General features: G+C 46.8%; 2 protein-coding genes across 2 annotated transcripts in view; both read right to left on the minus strand.

Moving 5' to 3' along the window:
* Positions 1–2,924, minus strand: part of E2F2 (E2F transcription factor 2) — a 39,195-nt gene extending 36,271 nt beyond the window's left edge. The window contains exon 1 of the mRNA XM_035120147.3: positions 1,620–2,924. Coding sequence (XP_034976038.1) covers positions 1,620–1,904 — 285 coding nt within the window. The 5' untranslated portion in view covers positions 1,905–2,924. The remainder of the gene's footprint in view (positions 1–1,619) is intronic.
* Positions 2,455–23,686, minus strand: part of CATSPER4 (cation channel sperm associated 4) — a 30,305-nt gene continuing 9,073 nt past the window's right edge. The window contains exons 8-17 of the mRNA XM_088671321.1: positions 22,677–22,891; positions 22,014–22,176; positions 20,403–20,484; positions 19,226–19,230; positions 18,372–18,413; positions 16,749–16,793; positions 15,483–15,527; positions 12,515–12,592; positions 3,297–3,406; positions 2,455–2,833 (exon numbers count right to left, since the gene is read on the minus strand). Of these exons, the coding sequence (XP_088527447.1) occupies positions 2,455–2,833; positions 3,297–3,406; positions 12,515–12,592; positions 15,483–15,527; positions 16,749–16,793; positions 18,372–18,413; positions 19,226–19,230; positions 20,403–20,484; positions 22,014–22,176; positions 22,677–22,891 (1,164 nt within the window). The remainder of the gene's footprint in view (positions 2,834–3,296; positions 3,407–12,514; positions 12,593–15,482; positions 15,528–16,748; positions 16,794–18,371; positions 18,414–19,225; positions 19,231–20,402; positions 20,485–22,013; positions 22,177–22,676; positions 22,892–23,686) is intronic.

A 23,686-nucleotide genomic window follows, 5' to 3' on the forward strand; every position in this document is an offset into this window, starting at 1 on the left:
ATGGGTACAATGGCCCCCTTGAGTTTTTTCCATGGCGCCCATGAACTCTCTGAGACCCTCACCCCACTGCCCTCTCGGTCATCGGGCAGAGGCTGCTTATCTTTTTCTCTCTTGACCAGAAGGTAGAGCTGAAGGAGGAAGTTGGAAGTGCAACACTTTCCTCCCACTTCCTCTTTCAGCTCTACAAGCTTCTCAAGGTTCAGATTAATTCTGCTAGACCCAACTCCCAGATCCCTTGGAAAAGCAAAGACAAGGGAAACAGCCCGGCTTAAGCACCCGTGGGTCCTCAGGATCCATCTGGCAATGCTGGGTGCTGCTGTCCAGCCCTGTCTTGGGACCAGAGTGCTTCCGATTTCAATTCACACCCACACAAAAGCAGCGCACACCAGAAGTGCGAAAAAAACGTGGCCAGAGGGCACAATCCCCAGCTAACAAAAACACACTGAAACAACAACTATTTTTTTCTTAAAGAACATCCTCATCGTTCACCAAGCGCAAGACTCCTGCACCGTTGAACATCCCTTATTTATATGGTCACAATGATTGCGTACTACCTCCATTGCCAGAAGTAGCACACCTCTTAATACCAGCTGCTGAGAATCAGAAGTGAGGAAAGTAGAGGTGTGGCGCTCAGTTCCTGCTTCTGTGCTTCCCAAAGACACCTTCTGTGAAAAGAAGATGCTGGACTAGGTGGGCCTTTGGGCTCTTCCTTAATTCCTTATAACTGTTTTTCCCCTTTGGGGATAGGCTTGGTGGAGAGCACCTGGCTTGTATGGAAGTCCCACGTTCAATCCCTGGCATATCTAGGTAGGGCTGGGAAATCCCCCTGCCAATCAATCCTAAACTAGATGGGCCAATGGTCCATCTTACTATGATTCCTTTGCCAGAGGAGGCATCAAACTTAGGCATGGTTCTTTAGATTCATGCACAGAAGGCTACTGAAGCAGGTAAAAGCCATCGAAATCAGAACTCTTCCGGAGAGTGAGTGGGGGAAGAGACAAGACTTTGATCAAAGGAAAAGGGAAAAAAGATTAAGGCTCCTGGAACTGATTCACTGAGGCCTGGCTCAACTCGGCTGAAATAGTGATGAAATGTATCAAACTGCCATGTCAGTGCAGGAGAGGAATTTTGCAACATGAAATTCTTCTCCTTAGCATCTTGTTTTTAAAGATGCTTCCCCTATCCTTTTAATGTCACAGATGGCATTTTGCATGACGTAGCAGCGTTAGGATTTCTGCAATAACAAAAAGGAGAAGTGTTGTAGGGCAAAGTACAGGGAAGTTAAGAAATGGCATGAGCCACAATGTATTGAGAGTCACGTATTTTGGGGCATTAGCCCAAAGGACACCTCCATCTGCACGCCCCCATACAGCATAACCCCACAAAGCCCACCCAGCAATCAAGGTTTTCATAAGGTAGCCTTGGCTTTGGAGCTATTGGTAGAAGCACACCTTGTTCCTTGGGTCTGCATAGCCAGGTGCAACCTAGTGCCAACCGCCCGCCCCCCAACCCTACCTACATTGCTGCATCCATATAAAGGTGCAACAGTGGTGTCAGAAGCCAACGCGCTGGTAAAGAAACGGAAATAAAAAGAAAGAGAAAAAGGAAAGCGGTATTACCGGCAATTTTCCAGTGGAAGCGGATCGCATGGTTTTGATCTCGGGTCCATGGGGGGTGGCATAAAGGCAGCTGCCCCTAGGCAATGGGGCAACCACAGCAGTCTGAGGGTACACCTGAGTGAAATAGGTAGCTGGGAGAGCTCGCATCTGGGGGCTGCCGAGGTTGGATACCACCAGTTCTGCAGAGGTGATCACAGGCATTACTTTCTTTTGCTGCTGGGGAGGTCCAAGAGCAGAAGGGGCCCGTCCAGGGGCAGGAGGCCCAACTTTGGGGATTCTCAACATGGCTGAGCCTTCTCCAAAAGGCCACAAAGGAACAAGCAGAGCTTCAAAAACAAGTGATGGTGGCAATAACTGTTCTTATTTTGAGAGATCCTGAGAGGTAGCTTGGAAAATGTACTCTTAGCCATTTAAAAAACTGCCATTGGCTTGCTCCCCAGGGGTCAAGCCCCAATGAAACATTAAAAAAATCACAAATTCATCCTTCAAAGAAAAAGAAACCTGGAAGAAATGGCTTGCAATATTGACTTTTGGTATTGGAGGAATGGCTCATGCAGACCCCAATTTCTCTCTTTTCATCTAAGTCTGTTTCCAGAGCCTTTCTTTGCTAGGGGAGCGAGCCATAGGGCGGCCAAGCAAGCTTCCCTCCCCCCACCTCCTCCTCCTCCTCCAAACCGATGAATGACCCCAGCTCTCGGCTTCAAAAATAAATAAATAAATGATGCACGCTTAGCGCGGAGAATAATAATTAAAAAAGACACACCAACTTTGCACTAGCCCTCTTTCCAAAAACATAAAATAAAGGATTTTTGGAGAGACTTTGCAAGGTTACAGATCAGCTTTGCACATCCCCTCCCCCAGCAAAGAAAGCAGCTTTTGTGGCTGGGAGGAAAAATCGCAGCCGGAGAATCGGGGGAACAAAAGCTCGGGTGCCTTTTCTTTCTGCTCTTTCTTTCTTTCTGCAAAACACCACCCGGAAGATTTCTCTCCCCGGCTGCCCCCCGCTCCGGCCCCCAGTGTCTAGATCCCAGGGCTGGCGGAGGGGCTCGCCAGAAGCATCCTGGCAGGGCTCAAGCAGCCAGTCCGGGCCCTGGATCCTTTCGCGGCCCCGGCGCCTTTCATGGAGCTGCCGCCGACTTGCAATGCTGGCCCCCTCGGCTCCTTGGGGCTCCCGGCTGGGCCGCTGCCAGGTTCCGGGCCGCTGCCAGGGCCGCCTGGGGCAAGGATGGATCTGGATTGGGGCAAGAGCGCACCCGATGGCTGCCCAGCCCTTTCTCTTTCCGTTCCTCCTTCTCTCGCTTTTTTTTTTTAAGCGCCAAACTACGTGCCGCGAAATTCGGATCTCCCGCGGAAAACGCCACGCTCCCATTGGCCCGTGCCGCGCCAGCCCGTCCCCGCCCACCGGATTTGATACATTTTGCCAGGCGAGGGGCGAGACCGGAGGTTCTGCTCTTAAAGGGGAAGCGCGTGGCGGCCCGCGCTCCCCGCGAGCCTCCAGCCAGCCGCCGTCTCCGGCTCCCCCCGCCCTTCAGGGCGCGTGGGCGTGGCTATGCAAATATTGACCCTGGGATGGTCTCCCTTTGCACGCGTTGCTTGCTCTCGCTTAAAGCAGCCGGCGGAGGCTTTGGTAGTGGCGATCCACGGTGCCGGGCTCCCTGGGAGGCAGGCGCATCTTACCTGTTGCGAATTTGGGGGGCAGGCCTTCCGTCTACCCGCTTCCCCCGCGACCCCCTCGAAACCCGCAAGGTGACCGGGGAAGAGAGGCGCGCTGGACCGCCCGGTGGACTCTGAACAAAGAAGAGGCCGATGGCGAGCGAGGGGGTGCACGCTCATAAACGGGCTTGGAAAGCGGGGCTATTCCATAGCTCATCTGCTTTGCGTGCAGAAGGTCCCAGGATCAATCCCTGCCATCTCCAGGGACTCCCTGTCTGAAATACCGGAGAGCTGCTGCCAGCCCGTGTATAGACTACTAAGCCAGGGCCCAGTGGTTTGTCTCATTATCAGGCAGATACCTATGTTGCCCCCCAATCTCACTTCTGATGTGAGCCCCTGCACCTCTTTGAAGCTCATCTAGGGGCTCCATCTTCCATTTGTCAATATGGAGAAGTGGGGTTTGACTTTGTGGTGGATCTATCTATCCTGAGACAATTACACCACAATAAGTCTCATTTTGAGGAAAGTTGGGTGGGTCGGCTCCCAAAGCAGGGCAGGGAACTTGCAGCCCTCCAGACGTTGGTGGGCTCCACCTCCCATCGGTGCCAGCCAATGCAGCCATCAGCCAAGGCCCAGGGATGATGGGAGTTGGAGTCCATCAACATCTGGAGGGCCACGGGTTATCCATCTCTGCAGCTGCACTCCTGAATGCCAAGTGGTGGTGGCTGGCTGGGGAAGACCACCATAGCTGGATGCAGAGCCCCTGATGGGCAGAGCCAACAAAGTCCAGTTTGGTCCCCATCCTCCTCCCTGCTAAGATATACCAAGACAACACTTCCATTGTCTCCTGAGCAGATGGCAACCAACACTGGAGATGGAGGATGCTGACAGGTACTGCCACCCCCTGGACTGCTTGTAAGCAAGACTCAAATGGCATCACTGCCCTCTGCTGGTTGCAACAATCATGTTCCCTATTCTTTGTGCTGCTCTGAATAAAGACTTTCCACAAGGGACACTGAGGGCCAGACTAGACATGAGGGGGAAGGTCTTTTTGCATGTAATGTGCAAGTTCTCCCCCCCCCCAAAAAAAATTACAAATAGCAGCTGTTGGAAAGGGGAGGTGCTGATCAATATCAGGATCATAGCAGGCAGGGAGAGGGAACTTTTCCCCCTGATCCTCCTGCCAAAAAGCTCTCCCTCAAAGCTGCTCTTTGCACTGTGGACTTCAAAGGTGCCGTTTTCCTCTTTTCATGTCTATGCATGTCTTTAGAACTGAAGCTCTTTAATTGCCCTGCAGACCAGCAGGCAAGAAATTAACCTTTGCTCTCATTCTAGTTTCTGCTTATTTTTGCTACTGTAATGTTGGCCGGCTGAAGTTCTGCTGGTTCCCTTTTACAGTAAGTAGGGAAAAAAATGTTCTGCCATGAATGCTCAATAAATAGGTCTTCTGGAGGAGCCAGAAGAGCCAAAGTTTGGGAAACTCTTGTTTTATTTTGTATTTTTATTATTTTTATTAGTAGTAGAAGAAGAAATTGTATATGAGGTATTTGTATACCACTCTGCATAACACGTTATCCCAGGATAGTTTACCGTACAATTAAAAAACTTACTATAATCCCTCCATTCAAAATATACAGGCCAGGATCCAGTCACACAGGTTGGTGCATGAGCAGCGATTTTTCATAAACATAAAGGCTCTAACACACAATTCAGCATTTTATTGTTCTATTGTGACTCTGAAGCCAGCACAATTCTGAAAGTTGATTAACATTACTCCATCTATTACCCCCCCCCAACTATTTTGTGACGTTCCCAAAGTTCTTTGGGGGCAAAGTTCATTTTAAAGGGCAACTGAACTAGGCGGCACCCCCAAATCCAGAGAACGCAAAGCAGCAAGTGAGCTTTCCTTATTCCTCTGCGTGTGAAGCAGTCCTAGGTGGCATTGGAAAAGACTTGGACGAGAGCATGACAAGCATCTTGAGGCTTTGGAAGAGAAGAGCTTGGAATCAAAGGTCTTGCTGAAAAGACCCGCTAGCATCTCTGTACGTAGCAGAAAAGATGACCCAGAACCTGGCTAAGGAACATGTCCTGGGTTCTTTCTGGATGAGCCAGAGCCAAGCTGTGTATGTTGTTCTTGGACTTGTCCGCAGTTCAAGCAACCCAATGCTATGCCATGCTCTGGGCTGCTGCCAGGGGGATGTCCTCCAAACTGGCACTACTTGGGCATGATTCCTACTCAATGCCAACACGGAAAGGGTTCCTTTGTGGCCCACATCCAAGGAATGGTGCTCTAGCAGTAAGGATATCACTGGAGGTTGGTACGCATGCTGATATCTCCTTCTGCGGGTGATGAATGCTGAAGCTGTTCTCCCCTTTCCCTTCTGACACTTCTTCGGATGCAGCCTCCACTCAGAAGACTATCCTAACCGTATCTCCGTCCTTCCCGCAAATCTGCCTCTCCCGCCACTTGACTCCTGCTTTTTGCATTCTCTGCTTGGATGCTGTTTTCCCATGATATGCAAGTCTCTGAAGTCCTGATTGCGCATTTGTCTCTCCTCACTCTCCTGGTTTTCCAGAGGACTTCTGGTATTAAAATAAAAATGTGTGGTTAGTTTGGAAACTTTTAACAACCTGGGGTGGGCGCCCAGGCTAGTAGATCTCTTTGGCTTAAAAAGGCCTCAAAAAGGATACTGTAAAGCAGGCATCCCCAAACTGTGGCCCTCCAGATGTTTTTGCCTACAACTCCCATGATCCCTAGCTAATAGGACTAGTAGTCAGGGAAGATGGGAATTGTAGTCCAAAACATCCGGAGGGCCGAAGTTTGGGGATGCCTGCTGTAAAGGATGCAGAAAAGGGCAACCAAAATGATCAAGAGGCTTCGGAAAGTCCCCTGGTGGGGGAAAAAACAAGAAAGTAAGAAGAGCCTGTTGGATCAGGCCATTGGCTCATTTATTCCAGCGTCCTCATTTCCTAGCGGCTGCCCAGATGCCCATGGGAAACCCACAATCAGGAGTCGAGCACAAGGCCACTGTCTCCAGCAACTGGTATTCAGAAGCATAGCCAACATGCCTTGTAGCCATCGACAGCCTTCATGAATTTACCTATCCCTCTTTTGAAGCCACCCAGGCTGGTTGCCATCACTGCCTCTTGCAGAAGCATGTTCCATAATTGAACTATGCACTGCATGAAAGTGCTGAATCTTCATACATTCAGCCTCCCTGGATGTCAGTGAGTTCTAGTGTCATGAGAGAGGGAGAACAACTTTTCTCTATCCACTTTCTCCATGCCATGCCTATTTTTTTTAAAAAAAACTTCTATCATGTCGCCTCTTTTAAGGTGGGGTGTTTTGTTGTGCTTTTGTTATATTCTGTTGGAAAGCCACCCAGAGTGGCTGGGGAAAACCCAGTCAGATGCAAGTAGGGTACAAAAAGTATATTATTATTATTATTATTATTATTATTATTATTATTATTATTATTTATTAGCCTTTTCTCTAAAGCAAAAAGTCCCAAACATGGCAACCTTTCTCCATAGGGGAGTTGCTCCTTGATCCTTTGAGCTTCCTTTTTCTGAAGCTTTTCCATCTCTGTAACTCTACAATATCCTTTTTGAGGTAAGGCGACCGGAACGGTTCACAGTATTCCAAATATGGTTGCACTAAAGGTAAAGGTAAAGGGACCCCTGACCATTAGGTCCAGTCGTGACCGACTCTGGGGTTGCACGCTCATCTCGCATTATTGGCCGAGGGAGCCAGCGTATAGCTTCCAGGTCATGTGGCCAGCATGACAAAGCTGCTTCTGGCAAACCAGAGCAGCACATGGAAATGCCGTTTACCTTCCCGCTGTAGCGGTTCCTATTTATCTACTTGCATTTTGACGTGCTTTCGAACTGCTAGGTTGGCAGGAGCTGGGACCAAGCAACGGGAGCTCACCCCGTCACAGGGATTCGAACCGCCGACCTTCTGATCAGCAAGCCCTAGGCTCAGTGGTTTAACCACAGCGCCACCTGGGTCCAAATATGGTTGCACTACAGATTTGTAAAACAGCATTATGATACCAGCAGTTCTATTCTCAGTTCCTCTGCTAAAGATTGCCTAGCATGGAATTTTGCCTTTTTCATGGCAGCGTTACAACTGGGGCCAGCCTTACTGTTAGGCAAAGTGATTGCGGCAACCACTACAGGATGCAGAAGCTGGGGGCAGCAGCGGTAGCTGCTTCCCCAGCTATTGGAAATCAGATCTGTGAGTCGTATCCAGTGAAGTTCCATACAGAATAGATCTATCTATCTATCTATCTATCTATCTATCTATCTATCTATCTATCTATCTATCTCTCTACCGTATCTATCTATCCCTCTACCGTATCTCTCTCTCTCTCTCTCTCTCTCTCTCTCTCTATCTATCTATCTATCTATCTATCTAATCTATCTATCGGACCAAAGTTAGCTGTGTTCTTTCATGTTCTTTGTGTTAGTAGTGGCTCTACTCTGAGTAGGACTAACATTGGAAACAACCCCATGTGTGTTACAGGCCTGGTATGCTCCCCCCAAACCATCATCTTGCCCCCAGGTGGACCAGAAAGTCTATCCTGTTGTCATTACTCCCAGCTGGGGATGGTGGTGGTGAAGAAATGAGGAAGACGACAAAATATGACTAAGAATAAAACTGTTGCCATTCACCTACAGAGCTATTTCAAAGGGCAGACTCCAGCATGAACTGGAATTGCAGATACAGTTTGATTATATTCATCTGAGCATCAATATAGACCAGGCATCCCCAAACTTTGGCCCTCCAGATGTTTTGGACTACAATTCCCATCATCCCTGACCACTGGTCCTCTTAGCTAGGGATCATGGGAGTTGTAGGCCAAAACACCTGGAGGGCCGCAGTTTGGGGATGCCTGATATAGACCATGGTTTCCACTCCCAGTACTGTTTCTTTGTCCTACCAATGCTAGGATAGCTGTGTATCACCAATTGATCACCAAGTGCTTATTTTACAGATGACTGAGCTTTCAATTGTCGTAATCTGTACTTTCTACATTCTACTGCCATTTGAATCCACTGTTAACCTTTTTTCTTTCTCTATACCCTACCCTCCCAACATATATATATTGCTGCCGGCAGAGAACATCTGATGAAGTGGACTTTAGTCCATGAAAGCTTATGCCTAATTCATTAATCTTTAAAGTGACACAGGACTCTCTGTTTTTGTTTGTTTGTTTAATTCTTTCTTTAACAGACAATTAGCACCGCAACCCTGTGGGGAGTTTGTTTATTTATAAAATAATTTATATACTGTACTGCCAATTCATACAATATAACATCATGGTTTGCAGCATTATAAATAATATAAAAATAATTCTGTAAATATAAAAATATACATCTGAAATACATATGTCCATCAAGTCTTACTAGGCTTTCCCGGCGCCTGCGAGTCCTCTGCCCTGACCTGAGAGCCTATGGTGTGGAGAAGTAATGAAGAAAAGGTTAAATGAAGGGGAGGGGAGGCAGAATACGTGAAACCCTTTCTTTTTGGGAGTGGTGTTCATGGAAATTAAAAACAAACAAGAATTGATACCAATCCCATTGTTGGCATTACTGGGGATATAGGATGCCCACAGTTTGGATAAAGCATTGGTTTTATATTCATTATTAACTCTGTCAGGATGGTTATGGTAAGAAAACAGAAATATTTTAAAGGGATAAATAAGGATTTGTGTGGCTTTGTCCATTCTGGTCTGTAGCTATTGCTGAAAAATCAGCTGAAATTAAGGGATACTAAAAGACAAACAGCAAGAGATTCATTTTCAATTGCACTGCAAAAATTATAATAATACAATCTCCCCACTTTTGCAGGGGCTATGTTCCCAGGTATACGTGAAACTGTGTATAGTCAATGGCAGGTGGGATTGAAAAAACAAAATTCCTGGATGCCCATCTCTGTTCTGCCCCCCTTTCCCCCCCAGGTGCATAAAGCTGAATGTGCACAAGCTGAACACATACGGTATACCGTAAGTTGGGAATGCCTGTATATAAATGGTGCTAACAATGTTCAAATGCCTGCCCTGAGATGCTCTACTATTTGCAATTCTTAGTAACTTTTCAGTTTTAAGTAAGAATATCCTAAGAGTTCCTGATATTTATAACCAAAGCAAATCTTTATTTTCCGAAGGACACCTTAGTACCCTCCAACATTATTCATCCGTAGATCCCAGGGCCATTCACAACACAAAAAATATCCAATATCAACACTTATTATCTTTCCCAGGAATAGAGAATGCAACAACCCAAATTTGTGTCTTTGTGTGCGCATGTGTTTTCCTGTAATTGCATTGCTTTTCTCTTTAGCTTTATTTCAGTGTTTTATTGAGTTATATGAATGAATGAAACCTTTTCTGCCTCTTCATGCTCAGCTGAAGCTACGGAGGCTTCTTGTGTTCTGTCAAATATATCAATTGGTATATATCAATTGGCGTTTTATCCAGGGACATCCCCCCTCCCCCCCGCACAGCTCTTGTTGGATCCTAGAACCTGCCTTCCCCTAAAAGTATGAGAAAAAGCTTCTTCTGCTTGTAATCCTCTGCTGCAGGGAGAGGAAAGTGTGGCCTTCAGCGCCTATCATCCTTGACCATTAGATGTTTTGGCTGAGGCTGATGGGAACTGGAGTCCAAGAGCATCTGGGGGATAATATAGGAAGGGTAGTGGCTCTGTGGTAGAGCATCTGCCTTGCATGCAGAAAGTCCCGGGTTCAATCCTCAGCATCTCGAGGTAGACTTGGGACAGTTCCCCATGTGAAATCCTGAAGAGCCACTGCCAGCCAGTGTCAGCTATAATGAGCTAGCTAGATGAATGAGCTAGCTAGATGAAGATTCCACCTAAACATTAGGAAGAACTTCCTGACAGTAAGAGCTGTTCGGCAGTGGAATTTGCTGCCAAGGAGTGTGGTGGAGTCTCCTTCTTTGGAGGTCTTTAAGCAGAGGCTTGACAGGCATATGTCAAGAATGCTTTGGTGGTGTTTCCTGCTTGGCAGGGGGTTGGACTGGATGGCCCTTGTGGTCTATTCCAACTCTATGATTCTATGATTCTATGAACCATTGGCCTGACAGTATAAGGCAGTTACCACTGTTCTTCCTGTTTTCCAATGGAAGGCCACAGATTTCCAACCCCACTGAACTCAATAGGACTGATTTCTGAGTAGAAATGCCTAGGATAGCTTTATCAGGAACCCCCTGCCCTGCCTCCAGGCTACACCTCCATACTTAAGCTGGGGATGTGGCTGTCCAGATGCTGGACTACAACTCCCATCATGCCTCACCACTGCCCATGCTTGCTAGGGCTGATGGGAGCTGGAGTCCAACAACATCTGGAGAAGCACAGGTGCCCCAGTCCTGCTTTAAGTCAGTGAATGCCTCTCCGAAGCAAGGAGGCACCCTTTGGATTTCCCTATATGTCTGGAAAAGTGTCCATGGATCAAAGCATTTATCTTAAGGTTACCAGGCATTCCTGTTTCCCAGGGACAGTCCTTGGATTTACAAATCAGCCCCCTGACAAAACCCTATCATTCCAAAGTGTCCCTGGATTCATTGAAAAAAATCTGGTAACCTTAATTTATCTCACATATTCTTCCTCTCCTCTGCTTTTAATGGGTCCTGATGTCAGATGGATTTAGGCAGCCTTTTCTCATTCTGGCCACAAGACTAAGGATGGAATAGCAGAGCTAGCCGTAGGGCTGCTTAGTTGGGGGTCTAACCACTGCTGAGGCAGCATCTTATCTTGCTGTGCTGGACAGCTCCATTGCTATCTGAAACTTATTGATCACTGGCTCACTGGACAGCTCCCTGACCTTGCCAGTTGAGTGGAAAGCTTAGCACTACCAGTCACAAACAATGTAGAATTGTAGATGTTCCTCCTCCCCACCAGCTGGACCCCAGGCCATGTGGTGGTGGGGCTTTAATTTTAAAAATTGATCTATTCTTTACATTCATTAGTTACGTACTAACTTAGTCCTCTTAATATGAGAGAGGCAGGTTCAAGCCCCTTGTTGAGCAAAAAAATCCTGCATTGCAGGGGGTTGAACTAGATGGCCCTCATTATCCCTTCCAGCTCTAGAATTCTATGATTCTATGTCCAATTCAGGTTTTTTTAAAAAAATAGAGCACAAAATTAAATAATACAGTATCAGCATGAAAAACAAACACCTACAAATGGCAACAAGAATCCCATAATGTTACAAATAGAATTCTGAGATACTGCCAGTATAAAGACTAAAATTATATTTCTGGACATTTTTAACCCTTTGCATCTGCTGTGGTCCCATTCTAGATTGGGGTTGAATGGCATGGGTTGATTGATTATAATTATATTTATTTATGTATTACATTTGTTACGTTGATATCCCACTTTTCATCCAAGGAGCTAAAGGTGGTATCCATGGCTCTCCAAATTTTCATGTTATCCCCACAAGACCCCTGTGAGGCAGCTTAGGTGAGATACAGCAATGGGCTGGGGGGTCACCTGGTGAGCTTTGTGGCTTCTTTAGATATGAAACAGAGACTGAACAGGCAAAAATGGTTGTTTCTGGTAGCTTGGACTTCCTAACATTTGTAAAGGAAGGCACTTTCTCGTGCAGAGAGATGCTGGAATTACAGCGCTGACAAAGCCTCATCAAGGCATACGATGTGGGCATGTTGAGTGATATATTATTTTTGGCCTGAAGCTACTGTCCATATAAAGCTTATGCTTTGACATTTGACATTTGGAGGATGACCACGTTCTTTTTAACTATATTCCTGTTGTGTGAGGATAAACAGCAAGACAGCAAAAGTGAATGTCGTGAGGTCTTGTGGTTGCCAGGAGACTTAAATTTTGAGCCTGGAAGGCTAAATGCCCACCATCCATTAGGCAATGGTCTGAGGACCTCACTGCCCTTGCTACATTTGAATATATTTTTGTAAACACCAATTTCACATGGCTTCCTCTCTGGACACCTGGAGGGCTTATAACAATTTTTATGTCCAACTTTAGCTGGAAGTACTGGTCGCTACTGCATTCTCAATGCGAGCTGACAGTGGGTGTTGTTGTTATACTTTTCCCTGTACTTTTTTTTTAAAAAAATAGTCTATCTCCTATCTTTCTCCTTTGCTAAATTTGACAATAGAGATGTGCATCCACTGTGAAAGGCTGCGTAGGGGCTTGCTGACCAATGCTATTTCATCTTGCAGCATTTGGCTTTACATTCTTACCAAGCTATCCTGCGGCTTGCTGCTGCTTTCCTCAGAGTCTGGTGGCGGCTTGCGGGTGCTGTCCTCAGACCTTGGTGGCTAGGGGATGGACAAACAAGGAAGAAAATGCAAAACACCAGTAAGAATGTGTACAGGTAGCAATAAAAAATCTTTGCATCGCAGGGGCTTGGATGACCCTTGGGGTCCCTTCCAACTATGGTTCTTCCTGGCTCCTAATGTGCAGCACTGAGGGTTGGGCTGGAATGGGGTTGAAGCTCCAGAGGCTCCCTGGATTCTGTTAAATACATCTGATTGCATTTGCACCCCTCTCTGCACTTTCTTACCCCCTACACCCAATAAAATCTACCGTTCCTGCGGCCATCAAAGATGCAGGGCTGTCAAAGATCAGAGGCTTCCAAATACTCTTTTCATGCAGAGACCATCCCTTGCACTACAACTCATATTGTTGCAGTATTGGCTGGTGCCCTTTGGAACTGACAGGGTGGTAGGTAGGGCCAGAGCCAAGACAGGCAGAGCCAACTGATTCTAGTCCCCCCGCCTCCCCCCCCCTCCATGCTGATTTCTTCAAGGGTGACACTTAGGCTGAGGAAGAAGCTAACAAGCAGTGCTGCCACCCCACCCTGGGCTGATTGTAAATAAGAAGGCAGGCAGAAGGGGGCATATTGAAGTTGGGGCAGTGCTCCATTGACCCAAAGGAACCAGCCTCCATTGTGTTCCTGGAGCTAGGGGAAACACATGTTTTGAAAGATCTCTTAAAGCAACTGTTTCCCATCTAATACTTGTTTGATTCTGGTTAATTCTGGTTAATTCTGTGTCCAGGGCGGTTATCTACCAGCTCCATCTGGTACGCAGGCTGAGTCCCTACCTGCCCGCAGACTGTCTCGCCAGAGTGGTGCATGCTCTGGTTATCTCCCACTTGGACTACTGCAATGCACTCTACGTGGGGCTACCTTTGAAGGTGACCTGGAAACTGCAATTAATCCAGAATGCGGCACCTAGACTAGTGACTGGGAGTGGCCACCGGGACCACATAACACCGGTCCTGAGAGATCTACACTGGCTCCCAGTACGTTTCCGAGCACAATTCAAAGTGTTGGTACTGACCTTTAAAGCCCTAAACGGCCTCGGTCCTGTATACCTGAAGGAGCGTCTCCACCCCCATCATTCAGCCAGGACACTGAGATCATTCAGCACCGAGGGCCTTCTGGCGGTTCCCTCATTGAGAGAAGTGAGGTTACAGGGAACCAGACAGAGGGCCTTCTCGGTAGTGGCACCCGCCCTGTGGAACACCCTCCCAGCAGATGTCAAGGCAATAAGCAACTATTTTACTTTTAGAAGACAACTGAAGGCGGCCCTGTTTAGGGAAGTTTTTAATGTTTGATGCTGTACTGTTTTTAATATGCGGTTGGAAGCCACCCAGAGTGGCTGGGGAAACCCAGCCAGATGGGCAGGGTATAAATAATAATAATAATATATTATTATTATTATTATTATTATTATTATTATTATTTGATTTTACAATAGTCTGAGACATGCTAAAGGGAATTGTAGTTCAGCAACATCTGTAGGGCCAAGGTTCCCCACACCTGTCCCAGGCCAACACCCGAACCACTATTATGCCATACTGATTCTTGTTGGACTTCCACTCCCATCAGCCCCTGCTGGTGTGCCCAGTGGTTAAGGGTGGTATGGAATTTTCAGTCCAGTAGCACCTGGTTGCTTCCCCATCTCTCAGTATGCCTTTGAAAACAAAGCAAGACATGGGGAGCATTGTGTCTCCATGCAAGTACAGTGGAAAAGTACAGTGGAACCTCGGTTTATGAACACCTCGGTTTATGAATTTTCGGTTTATGAATGCTGTGGACCCATCTGGAACGGATTAATTCATTTTCCATTACTTTCAATGGGAAAGTTCGCTTCAGTTTATGAACGCTTCAGTTTATGAACAGACTTCCAGAACCAATTGTGTTCATAAACCGAGGTACCACTGTAAAGAACAAGCATAGCAGGGAGAAAATGCAGCCAAGCTGCTCCCAATAAAGCAGTTTTCCACTTGCAGGGTGTTGTTGTTGTTTTTCTTGTTTGCTACATTGTGGGATATGTGGCTGCCTGCCTGTGTCTGAAGCGAGACAGTCCATTCTACCCCCTCATCCCAGTGCCTGTGGCATAGAACAGAATTCACACCGACTAAGGGAGCAATCCTACACGCAAGAAGCTGGCATAAGCCAAGCTGGCGAAACTTAATCCAGTGTAACGTTACACCAGATCCAAACCCTGTTCCCTAAATCCTAGCAAAGGGGGAAACTAAGCCTTTAAAATAGTGGTCTAGGCCAGGCTGCGCTAGATCATGTGCCTGAGCGGAACAGGCTTAGGATCCAGCACCTCACCTCACTGGTCCCACCCCTGCCACACCCCCAGAATGAAAGTGGAGGGCAGCAGTTGTTGGAGGAGAATGTGCCACATGGCAGAGAGGGAACTAAAGGAGGTGCAAGGGGTTCACAATCCACATTAAGGTGTCAGGAAGCTTTAGCCCCCTAGATGCTGCTGAACTCCAACTCCCACCAGCCCAAGCAAGCATGGGCGACAGCTAGAGATTCTGGGAGTGGTAGTTCAGCAATGTCTAGAGCGCCAAAGCTTTCCCACACCCGACGCCATGTTATCTAAAGGGTGAGAATTTGAAATTAATGTGAGGGGATGGAAATGCGACAAGCCTTTGTTTTCTGCTGAAGGCTTTTAATTATTTTACCTAGGGCAGTATACAAAATTGTGATTCCCTGCCTCACTTCCTCATCTGCAGTCTGAGGTGACAAAGAACATTTCAAGCAGGACATTGCGCCCTGTGTTTAATCCACAAAGCCAAACAGTTTTAAACTCCTCTGCATCAACTCATCCGCATGCACTAAAAGGCTGTTAAGGGGGTAAACAATGAAAGTGGTATCTTCTGCAATATATGTTTCGACAGTCTTACCAAATTCATCAGAGTACTTGCAGTTTTTGCTACAGATGGTCCCGGCTGTGGGTATGGAGAAAAAGAAGAAGAGAAAAAAAATGCAAAATCTAAATAAGGAAAAGCGTGCAGGCAAAGGAAGCTCATTTTGGCTTCTCGTGTGGAGCAGCCGCCTTTTGAAGACATAAACACACACACACCTCTTTTATTATTATGGCTTTAAGTTATATGCCGTTTGATATAACAACACCATTAAATTACAATAGGAAAACCACAAGCAAAATGTAAATGCATAATATAAAAATGTGGTAAAAAAAAAAAGAATCCAATAAAAGGTTTTGCAAAACATTTCACACCCTTGTCTTAGCACACCATCTCTGATATGACGGTACATGCATGGGGGATTATAAAGTTAGATGTTGACATTCATATGTGACAACTCTCTGATATGACAATCTAACATGTCGTGAATATCCAAAAACATGGGGACATAGGATGCTGCTGTATGCAGAATCAGACCCTCTGCATCTTGCTCAGTATTGTCTGCATGACACAATTCTGCTCTCCCCAACCTGCCCGTTTATTGCTCCGTTTCCCAGTCAGCACTGGCTGCTGCCCATTGGGACTGGTAGGGCAGAAGGCGGGGAAACCAGTGGTCAGTGGAGCCAATCACAGGCAGAGCTACCCTCTGACTGCCTGTAAGTAAGAAGGCAAGCAGCTTGGTGGGGCAGTGCCCCTCTTTCCCTAATGGAGCAGCCTCCACTTTCCCCAGACCTTCATCATCTGTAAACTGTAAACTGGGGGAGTTGCATCTGAAAGCTGAGGAAAGACTCCTAGTCTGCACCTCTTGGGCAAGGTTTGCTCAAGATGGACTGGTGGCAGGCCAGAGGTAGAGGTTTCCCTTCACCCAGTCCGGAAGAGCTCCACTAGCCTTCACGGCCCCATGGACTGGTGTTGGTGTTTTCCCACCGGTGTGGAGTTCCTGGTTCTGCCTGCTGAAAGAGAGCAGAAGTACTGGGTGGAAGTACTACCAGGACAATGGGTGTGTGTGAAGTACTGCTGGGAGACTTTGCCCCATAGCTGGGCACTCCAGGAATAGGGAGCGACTACGGTGGCCTTGGATCCACTGGATCTCAAGCTGACCAAAATGCCACCACTTGATGGCGCCGAGCTTGACTTTGTCCCCTCCTAAGCCGAAGCGCTTAATATCCCGCTGTGCCATTCACAGGCATGCACCGAAAGGTGTCAACTGCACATCGTCGAACTGATAAATTTCTACAGCCTTACCAAACTCAACTGATGGACCATAGATTTCAATGGAGCTTCCGACGGCTGCGGTGTGGTGGAGCAAAGAAGAGAAGCACAAGGCATAAGGGAAAGTGTGTTGTCAAAGAAAACTTGTTGGCTTTGCCACAACCACCTTTTAAAGCCACCCCACCCCCACCCCATTACAATCAAGGAGTGTGTGGAGGGAAAGCCTGGAGCACACCAGTTGGCTCCACCCCCACACATCCCCATCTGAAAAGTGCTGGGGATGACCTACAAAGCCCTACATGGCTTGGGTCAAAGCTACCTGAAGGACTATATCTCCCTATGGGAGCCCACCTGGGTTTTGAGACTTTGCAGGGAGGCTTTCCTCTCAGCCCCGCCACCTTCACAGGAAAATTTGGCAACAATGCAAGGGCCTTCTGGGTGGTGGCTCCCAGATTGTGGAGCTCCCTTCCATGGTAAACTAGGCCCTCTCTGCTTTCCTTTCACTGGAAGGTCTTTGACCACCAACTGGCTGTTGTGGCAGTGTCTTGTGCAGATGGAGGGTGTTCTTAATTTTATGTTTGGAGGATGTTCTTAATTTTATGTTTGGAGGAGGAAGGTTTTTCTGTTCAGTTTTTACTAGGGTTCCTCCCCCTCTACACACACACACACACACACACACACAGATATATATATATATATATATATATATATATATATATATATATATTTCTCATTGTTTGTTTTTAGTTATCTGCTTTGATTTATGCTGTGAGCCACCTTGGATGCTGCACTAGGAGAAAGGTGGGATATGGAATGAATGAATGAATGAATGAATGAATGAATGAATGAATGAATGACTAAAAGAGGAGCCTATGCATTTATAGCTGAACGTGCTCCCCTTTAGACATTGTGTAGACATGTGGACATTGGGGTATGAGGCTGGGCACATTTTCCAGACACGCAGACTGCGAACACCCTCTGAGAGGGTTACTGTATGTGGGAAGTAAGACCCAAGGCCAGGGATGTCGTTGAAGGAGCTGAGGTTTTCTGTTCTATTTCATTTATCCGTTTCTTGACATTTGCATGCCTTGGTCTGGTTCCTGTGCTCTGAGGTCATTGGAGGCTGTCTTTTAAACAGGGGCTGTCTTACTCTCTTTTCCTACAGAGCATGTTGGAGTGCAAGCCCTCTTCGGTCCTCAAAGCTCCATGTGAGCATAACCTCCAAGGGGGGGACTAGGGTGCAACCTCCAGCTTCTGCCACCATTCTGATCACTCTGCACCACTTGTGAATCTTGTCAGAACCCATGGCAAAGGAGGGGCAGCTGCTCTCCCATTGTGGGAGATCTTGCAATGTGTGATCACTTATCATAACCACAGTGCCCCTCCAGGTGGCAATAAAGGAGTATCATCAGAGAAGCATTTAAGATAAAGTGGAATGATGCGCCGGTGATGCCGTATAAATGCACTGCTAATGCGTTATTATTGCAGCAATTACATGTTGCAGAAGACATCCACAAACACCCTCACTCCAGTCTAGAGGGGCCCTCAGCTGCTTAAAAACCCTCTCTGTCACTCACAGGAACACATGGAAAAGCTGTATGTTGATATGAATAATGAATGTTATAGCATCCACAGTATAGGTTTCTGCAGTCTTACCAAACTCAACCGATGAGCTTCAAGCCTTGAATGTCTTGTTGCCTGGGTTGGAGTTGTTGCCTGGGTTGGAGTTGTTGCCTGGGTTGGAGCTGTTACCCGGGTTGGAGCTGTTGCCTGGGTTGGAGCTGTTGCCCGGGTTGGAGCTGTTGCCTGGGTTGGAGCTGTTGCCTGGGTTGGAGCTGTTGCCCGGGTTTGAGTTGTTGGCTGGGTTGGAACAACAAGAAAAATACAAAATATGAGTAGGAAAAGAGTGCAGCCAATGGAATATTACTTAAGCTTTATGCACCCTGACTAGCTTATTTGTGGGTGAAGGTGGGGGGAGGGTTTTAACTGGTATCTGGAGATGACCAATTAATCCCAGCTTGGTGCTCTCCTCTTTCAGGGTCACTGTTTGTGCCTTGCCAGAAAAGAAGAAATGCTTTTTGAAAAAGAAGATACATCTGCATACATTTTCCATCTGCTGTTTTATTATTTATTTATTTCATAAAATGTGTACACCACTCAGTTGTAAAAAACGAACAAACAACCCAAACCCCTCAAAGTGTTTTACAAAAAGCAAAACAGTAAAAATCGAGAAAAATTTACAACTTTCCTTCAAAACATACAAAAGTTAAAATACTAAAGCAGATTAAAATTGCTTAAGCTTTCTAAGCATCTGGGCAGGCTTGTCAAAAAAGGAATGTTGTTAGCAAGAACCAAAAAGCACTAACTCCAGCTTCTGGATCAAGTGGAAGCCCCACATTGCAGTGATCCAGTCTTGAAGTAACTGCCGCATGAACTAGGTAATCTTATCCTATAATGCATATTTTTTAATCTACAGATTTTATTTATATCTGGGGGAGGGAAAGGTCAACTTGTTCTTAATATCTGATTATAAAAGGTGAAGGAAAGGGAAAGGGAAAGGACCCCTGGACAGTTAAGTCCAGTCGAATTTGACTATGGGATGTGGCGCTCATCTCGCTTTTCAGGCCAAGGGAGTCGGCCCTTTATCCACAGACAGCTTTTTCAGGTCATGTGGGCAGCATGAATAAATCACTACTGGAGCACGGAGGACTGTGACAGAAGCCAGAGCACACGGAAACGCCATTTACCTTCCCACCGCAGTGGTACCTATTTATCTACTTACACTGTTATGCTTTCAAACTGCTAGGTTGGCAGGAACTGGGACAGAGCAACACATCTGATTATATCAGTATTGTAATGCGTATTTTATTTATGGAGCTTAGAGGTTTCGATAATTAAGTGGTATATATATAAATAATAATAATAATAATAATAATGTTGTGATTTCACAGTACAGTGGAACCTCGGTTTATGAACACCTCGGTTTACGAATTTGTATGTAAACCACTTAGAACATAACATGAAAAGGGAAATTAAGATGAGCCTGCTGGATCAGGCCAATGGGCCATCTAACTCAGGATCCTGTCCTCACAGTGACCGACCAGAGTGGGTGGTATATCAATAAATCGTCTGAAACTGATTTGAAGTTCAGATTGTGATGACTGTTTCAGAATGACAATATATTGCCAGGCAGAGCTTCAAAACAGAGCATTCATGCAAGAGGCAATTGCTGGGAATGCTGGGGCAGACAGCCCAACTGGGAGATTGCTCTTCCTCCTCTCTCCCTCCCTCCAGACCTTGACATCATGTTATATCAGTATATCACAATGGTTAGCTTGTGATATATCATGATGCTGGAAACTGCCCAGCCCTCGATTCCTGTGTAAAACCTGCATGCAGGACCTGAGCTCAAGTGCCCTCTCCCCCGCTGTGGTGTCCAGTGACTGGCATTCAGAATATTACTGACTCCGACAGAGGAAGCAGAGCATAGCCATCAAAGTTCGTCTCCATTGATAGCCTGGAACTATCAAATCCTCTTTTAATGCCATGTAATCTGGTGGCTGTGTCACAGCCTCTTGTGAGGAGGGGTTGGGTGTTCCATAGTCTAACTTTGCACTGTGTGCAGCAGTTTCCCTTGGACCTGTTTGTTCTGTGGTATGTAAGAAGGACCACAAGCTGCTGATCTACCTACCGGAACCACAGACTGCCGCCGTACTCTCATGGCGGCTGATTTCACACCTCCCTTTTGGAAGTCCACGTCTGGGCCCAGCTGTCAGAGAAAGAAGGCAAAGAATGAGGGCAATCTTAAGAGAGAAGTGTGTGTGTGTGTGTGTGTGTGTGTGTGTGTGTGTGTGTGTGTGTGTGTGTGTTGCTGACTTGGGCCACAGAGGTACAGAGTGGCCATGTCTAGACTGGGGACTGAGCACATGTACCTGTGTGTAAAAGAGATGGAGGTGTTTGGTGAGCCAGAGCAGGAGCAAATGAGAGGTCTGTGCATAGGAGCCAGCTCCTGGGGGGTCTTTGGTTCCCCAAAATAAAAATTAGTCCAACCCCCTGAAATGCAGGAATCTTTTTTGCCCAACGTGAGGCTCGAACCCATGGCCCTGAGATTCAGAGTCTCATGCAGTTGGCTTCATACCACTTTAAAAATCCATGGCTTCCCCCAATGAACCCCCACAGAGCTACAATTCCCAGGGTTCCCTGGGAAGAGGGACTAGTTGTTAAATTGCTCAGGGGGTTGTAATTCCATGAGAGGAATAAGTGTCTCTGAGCAGCTCTCCGTATCCGTGACAATCTACAGCTCCCAGCATTATTTGGGGGAAGCCATGGCTCCATGCGGGAGGCAGTGCCTGGCGTGCTCTGGTCCATGGGGCCACGAAGAGTCGGACACGACTAAACAACAACAATGGCTCTTTAAAGCAGTATGTTACTGCTCTAGATGCATAGTGTGAATAGGTTCAAAGAGTGTGGCATGTGGTCGGGCAGGCTGTCTGAAGCCCACTGGGTTTGAGGACAGGATTTCTACCGCAGGGGAGGGGGACCTTCAGCCCGTGGGCAAAATTAGGCCTGAAATTAGGCTGGCCAAAACAACAGGGCGCCAAATTTAAACAGCCCCAAACACAAGCCTCGGTGCAAAGCGACAATTGGGAATGTGTTCTAAGCCATGCACTCCTGATAGCTCCTGATAGCTCTTGCCTTCCACGTTGTTTCTGTTCAGAGCGCATTTAAGCCCTACTGCTTTCTGATAGGCTTGAACCTACCTGTGCCGTGTGATGCCAGGAGATGGGCCTGTTGGCATAATGGCTCACCAGACAAAAGTGTTTCCCAGCCCCTTTCCAACAGTGTAGGACATACAACCTGTTCCTTTCTACTCCTCTAGGACTTCAGGCTTGCAAGCTCTTTTTTTTTTTTAATCAGTCTCCTGAGACCCACCGCAGAGCCCAGGGCTGGCCCAAGACATTTTGGCACCTGAGGTGAACCACAAAATGTTCTCCTCCCTCCGCCAGGGAAGAAGGGGTAAGTGAAGATCTACATTAGGAATGGGGGGCGGGCCATGAGTATCTACACTGAGATCTGCTGCTCCTATGGATCCTGACACCTGAGGCAGTCACCTCACCTTGCCTTATGGGTGGGCTGGCCCTGACAGGGCCTGATGGGAGTTGGAGCCCAATGACAAATGGCAGGCAAGACCTTGGCTGCTCCTGACGAGGAGAATGACTTGTGACAGAAGTAATGTTGATTGATATGGAATGACCTGCTCCCCGCATTGCCTTCAAAGGCGTGAAAAAGCAACCATACCTTCTCCAGGCTTATCATTGTACTGAGAACATCGCGACTCCTTGCTTGCATGGGATCCGTATTAAGCATAGTCTCCGAGAGGGTAGATCCACGGATGTTTCGCAGAACAACCTCTTGCTCCTGATCTACATTGAATTTGATGGACCTCACTTCATCGACTATTCTGTGGAGATCAACCACAGAAGAAAGAATGCTGGAGACTTTCTTCATGCATCACAGAGGGGCACCTTGGTCTTTGACACATGAGATATGTGTGACTAATAGCATCTTCCGGGAGGGGGGGGGGGAGGCCATGGAAGCAGTTAGGGAGGACTTTAAAAGCCTCCCTCCCTCTGCTACACTCCTGGTCCAGTTTGCTCCACCCACTTTAGCTGCTTTAAAGAACAAGAAAAAAGTAACAGGGTGACAGATTTCCCTGGGATGGGCCATAGCTCAAGAGGAAGGGTCAATGGGGTCTCTTCCAGATGCTGCGGAACTGCAACTCCAATAATCCTGGACCACTGACCCTGCTTGCTGGGTTTGTTAGGAGTTGGAGTCCAACAAACACCTGGAGGCCACCAGGTTGCCTTACTCTGGTTTTTGGGGTGGGGTCAAGTTAGGAAGTGACATGTGAGGTGCTTCTCAACCTTCAGGAGAACAAGCAAGAAGGGGGGCTGGACTTACTGGTCAATCTCATCCCGGATCACCCGGTATGCCTTCAGGTTCTCGTGGATTGCTTCCAGGACAACGCAGAGTTCTTCGCAGGTGCCTTCAGTCAGGTTGCCCAAGTTTCCAAGGCTAAGCAAATTCTGGTGGTGCACCATGGGTGTAGCATGCATGACCTCTCTTACATGCAGAGGTGCTTGCTCATCTGGTTCAAGATCATCATCACTGCCTTCCTGCTCAAGGAGGAATATAGTTAGGTCCCTGTATTTGTTCCAGTGTCATAAAATGACAGGGGCCACCCCAATCCACCAAGGGTTTTTTTCCTGGTGTCTCTCTGGATTGAAATAATTTTTTTTTAAAAAAAACTCCATTCAATATTCCACCTTTCCTCCAAGGAGCTCAAAGTGGCATACGTGGTTCTCTGTTTCCCCATTTTTATCTTCACAACAACCCTATTAGACAGAGTCAGACTAAGAGGCACTGGATGGCCCAAGGTCTGTCAGGGAGTTTCATGGCTAAGTGAGGCTGTGAACCCTGATCTCCAAGGTCCTAATCTGACACTTTAACCTCTACACCATGAGAATCACACACCAGAAACTTGGAACCCTGAGGAGGGAACAACCATATAGCTCAGTGGAAAATCTTCCTCATCAAAGAATTCCACAGGACTGATTGCAAATATTTTTTTACATCGTTCAGACAATGTAACTGTCTCTGTTGTATTGATGTTGAAGGGCAAACTGAAAAAAGCTGAGAGTAGGGATAGGGCTGAAATTCAGTTCCTGTGAAACTTGAAACTAAGTAGTTTGCACTTTCCAAAATAATATGCAAACCAAAACATAGCCAACTCTTCAAAACTCACACTTCTCTGAATTTTGCAATGTACTTTTCCAGTCAAGTAATGTGTACAAAAATGCATCTTCGAGGGGAAAGTGTGCCTACAAATGCATATATTAGTGAAAATAACATGTTTTACATTGGGGAAAGTGGCTAGGCAAAACTGTGTATATTGGGCAAAATTGCATACA

The sequence above is a fragment of the Zootoca vivipara genome, chromosome 6 (assembly GCF_965207765.1).
Source record: "Zootoca vivipara chromosome 6, rZooViv2.hap1.1, whole genome shotgun sequence".
In the NCBI taxonomy this organism is placed as follows: domain Eukaryota; kingdom Metazoa; phylum Chordata; class Lepidosauria; order Squamata; family Lacertidae; genus Zootoca; species Zootoca vivipara.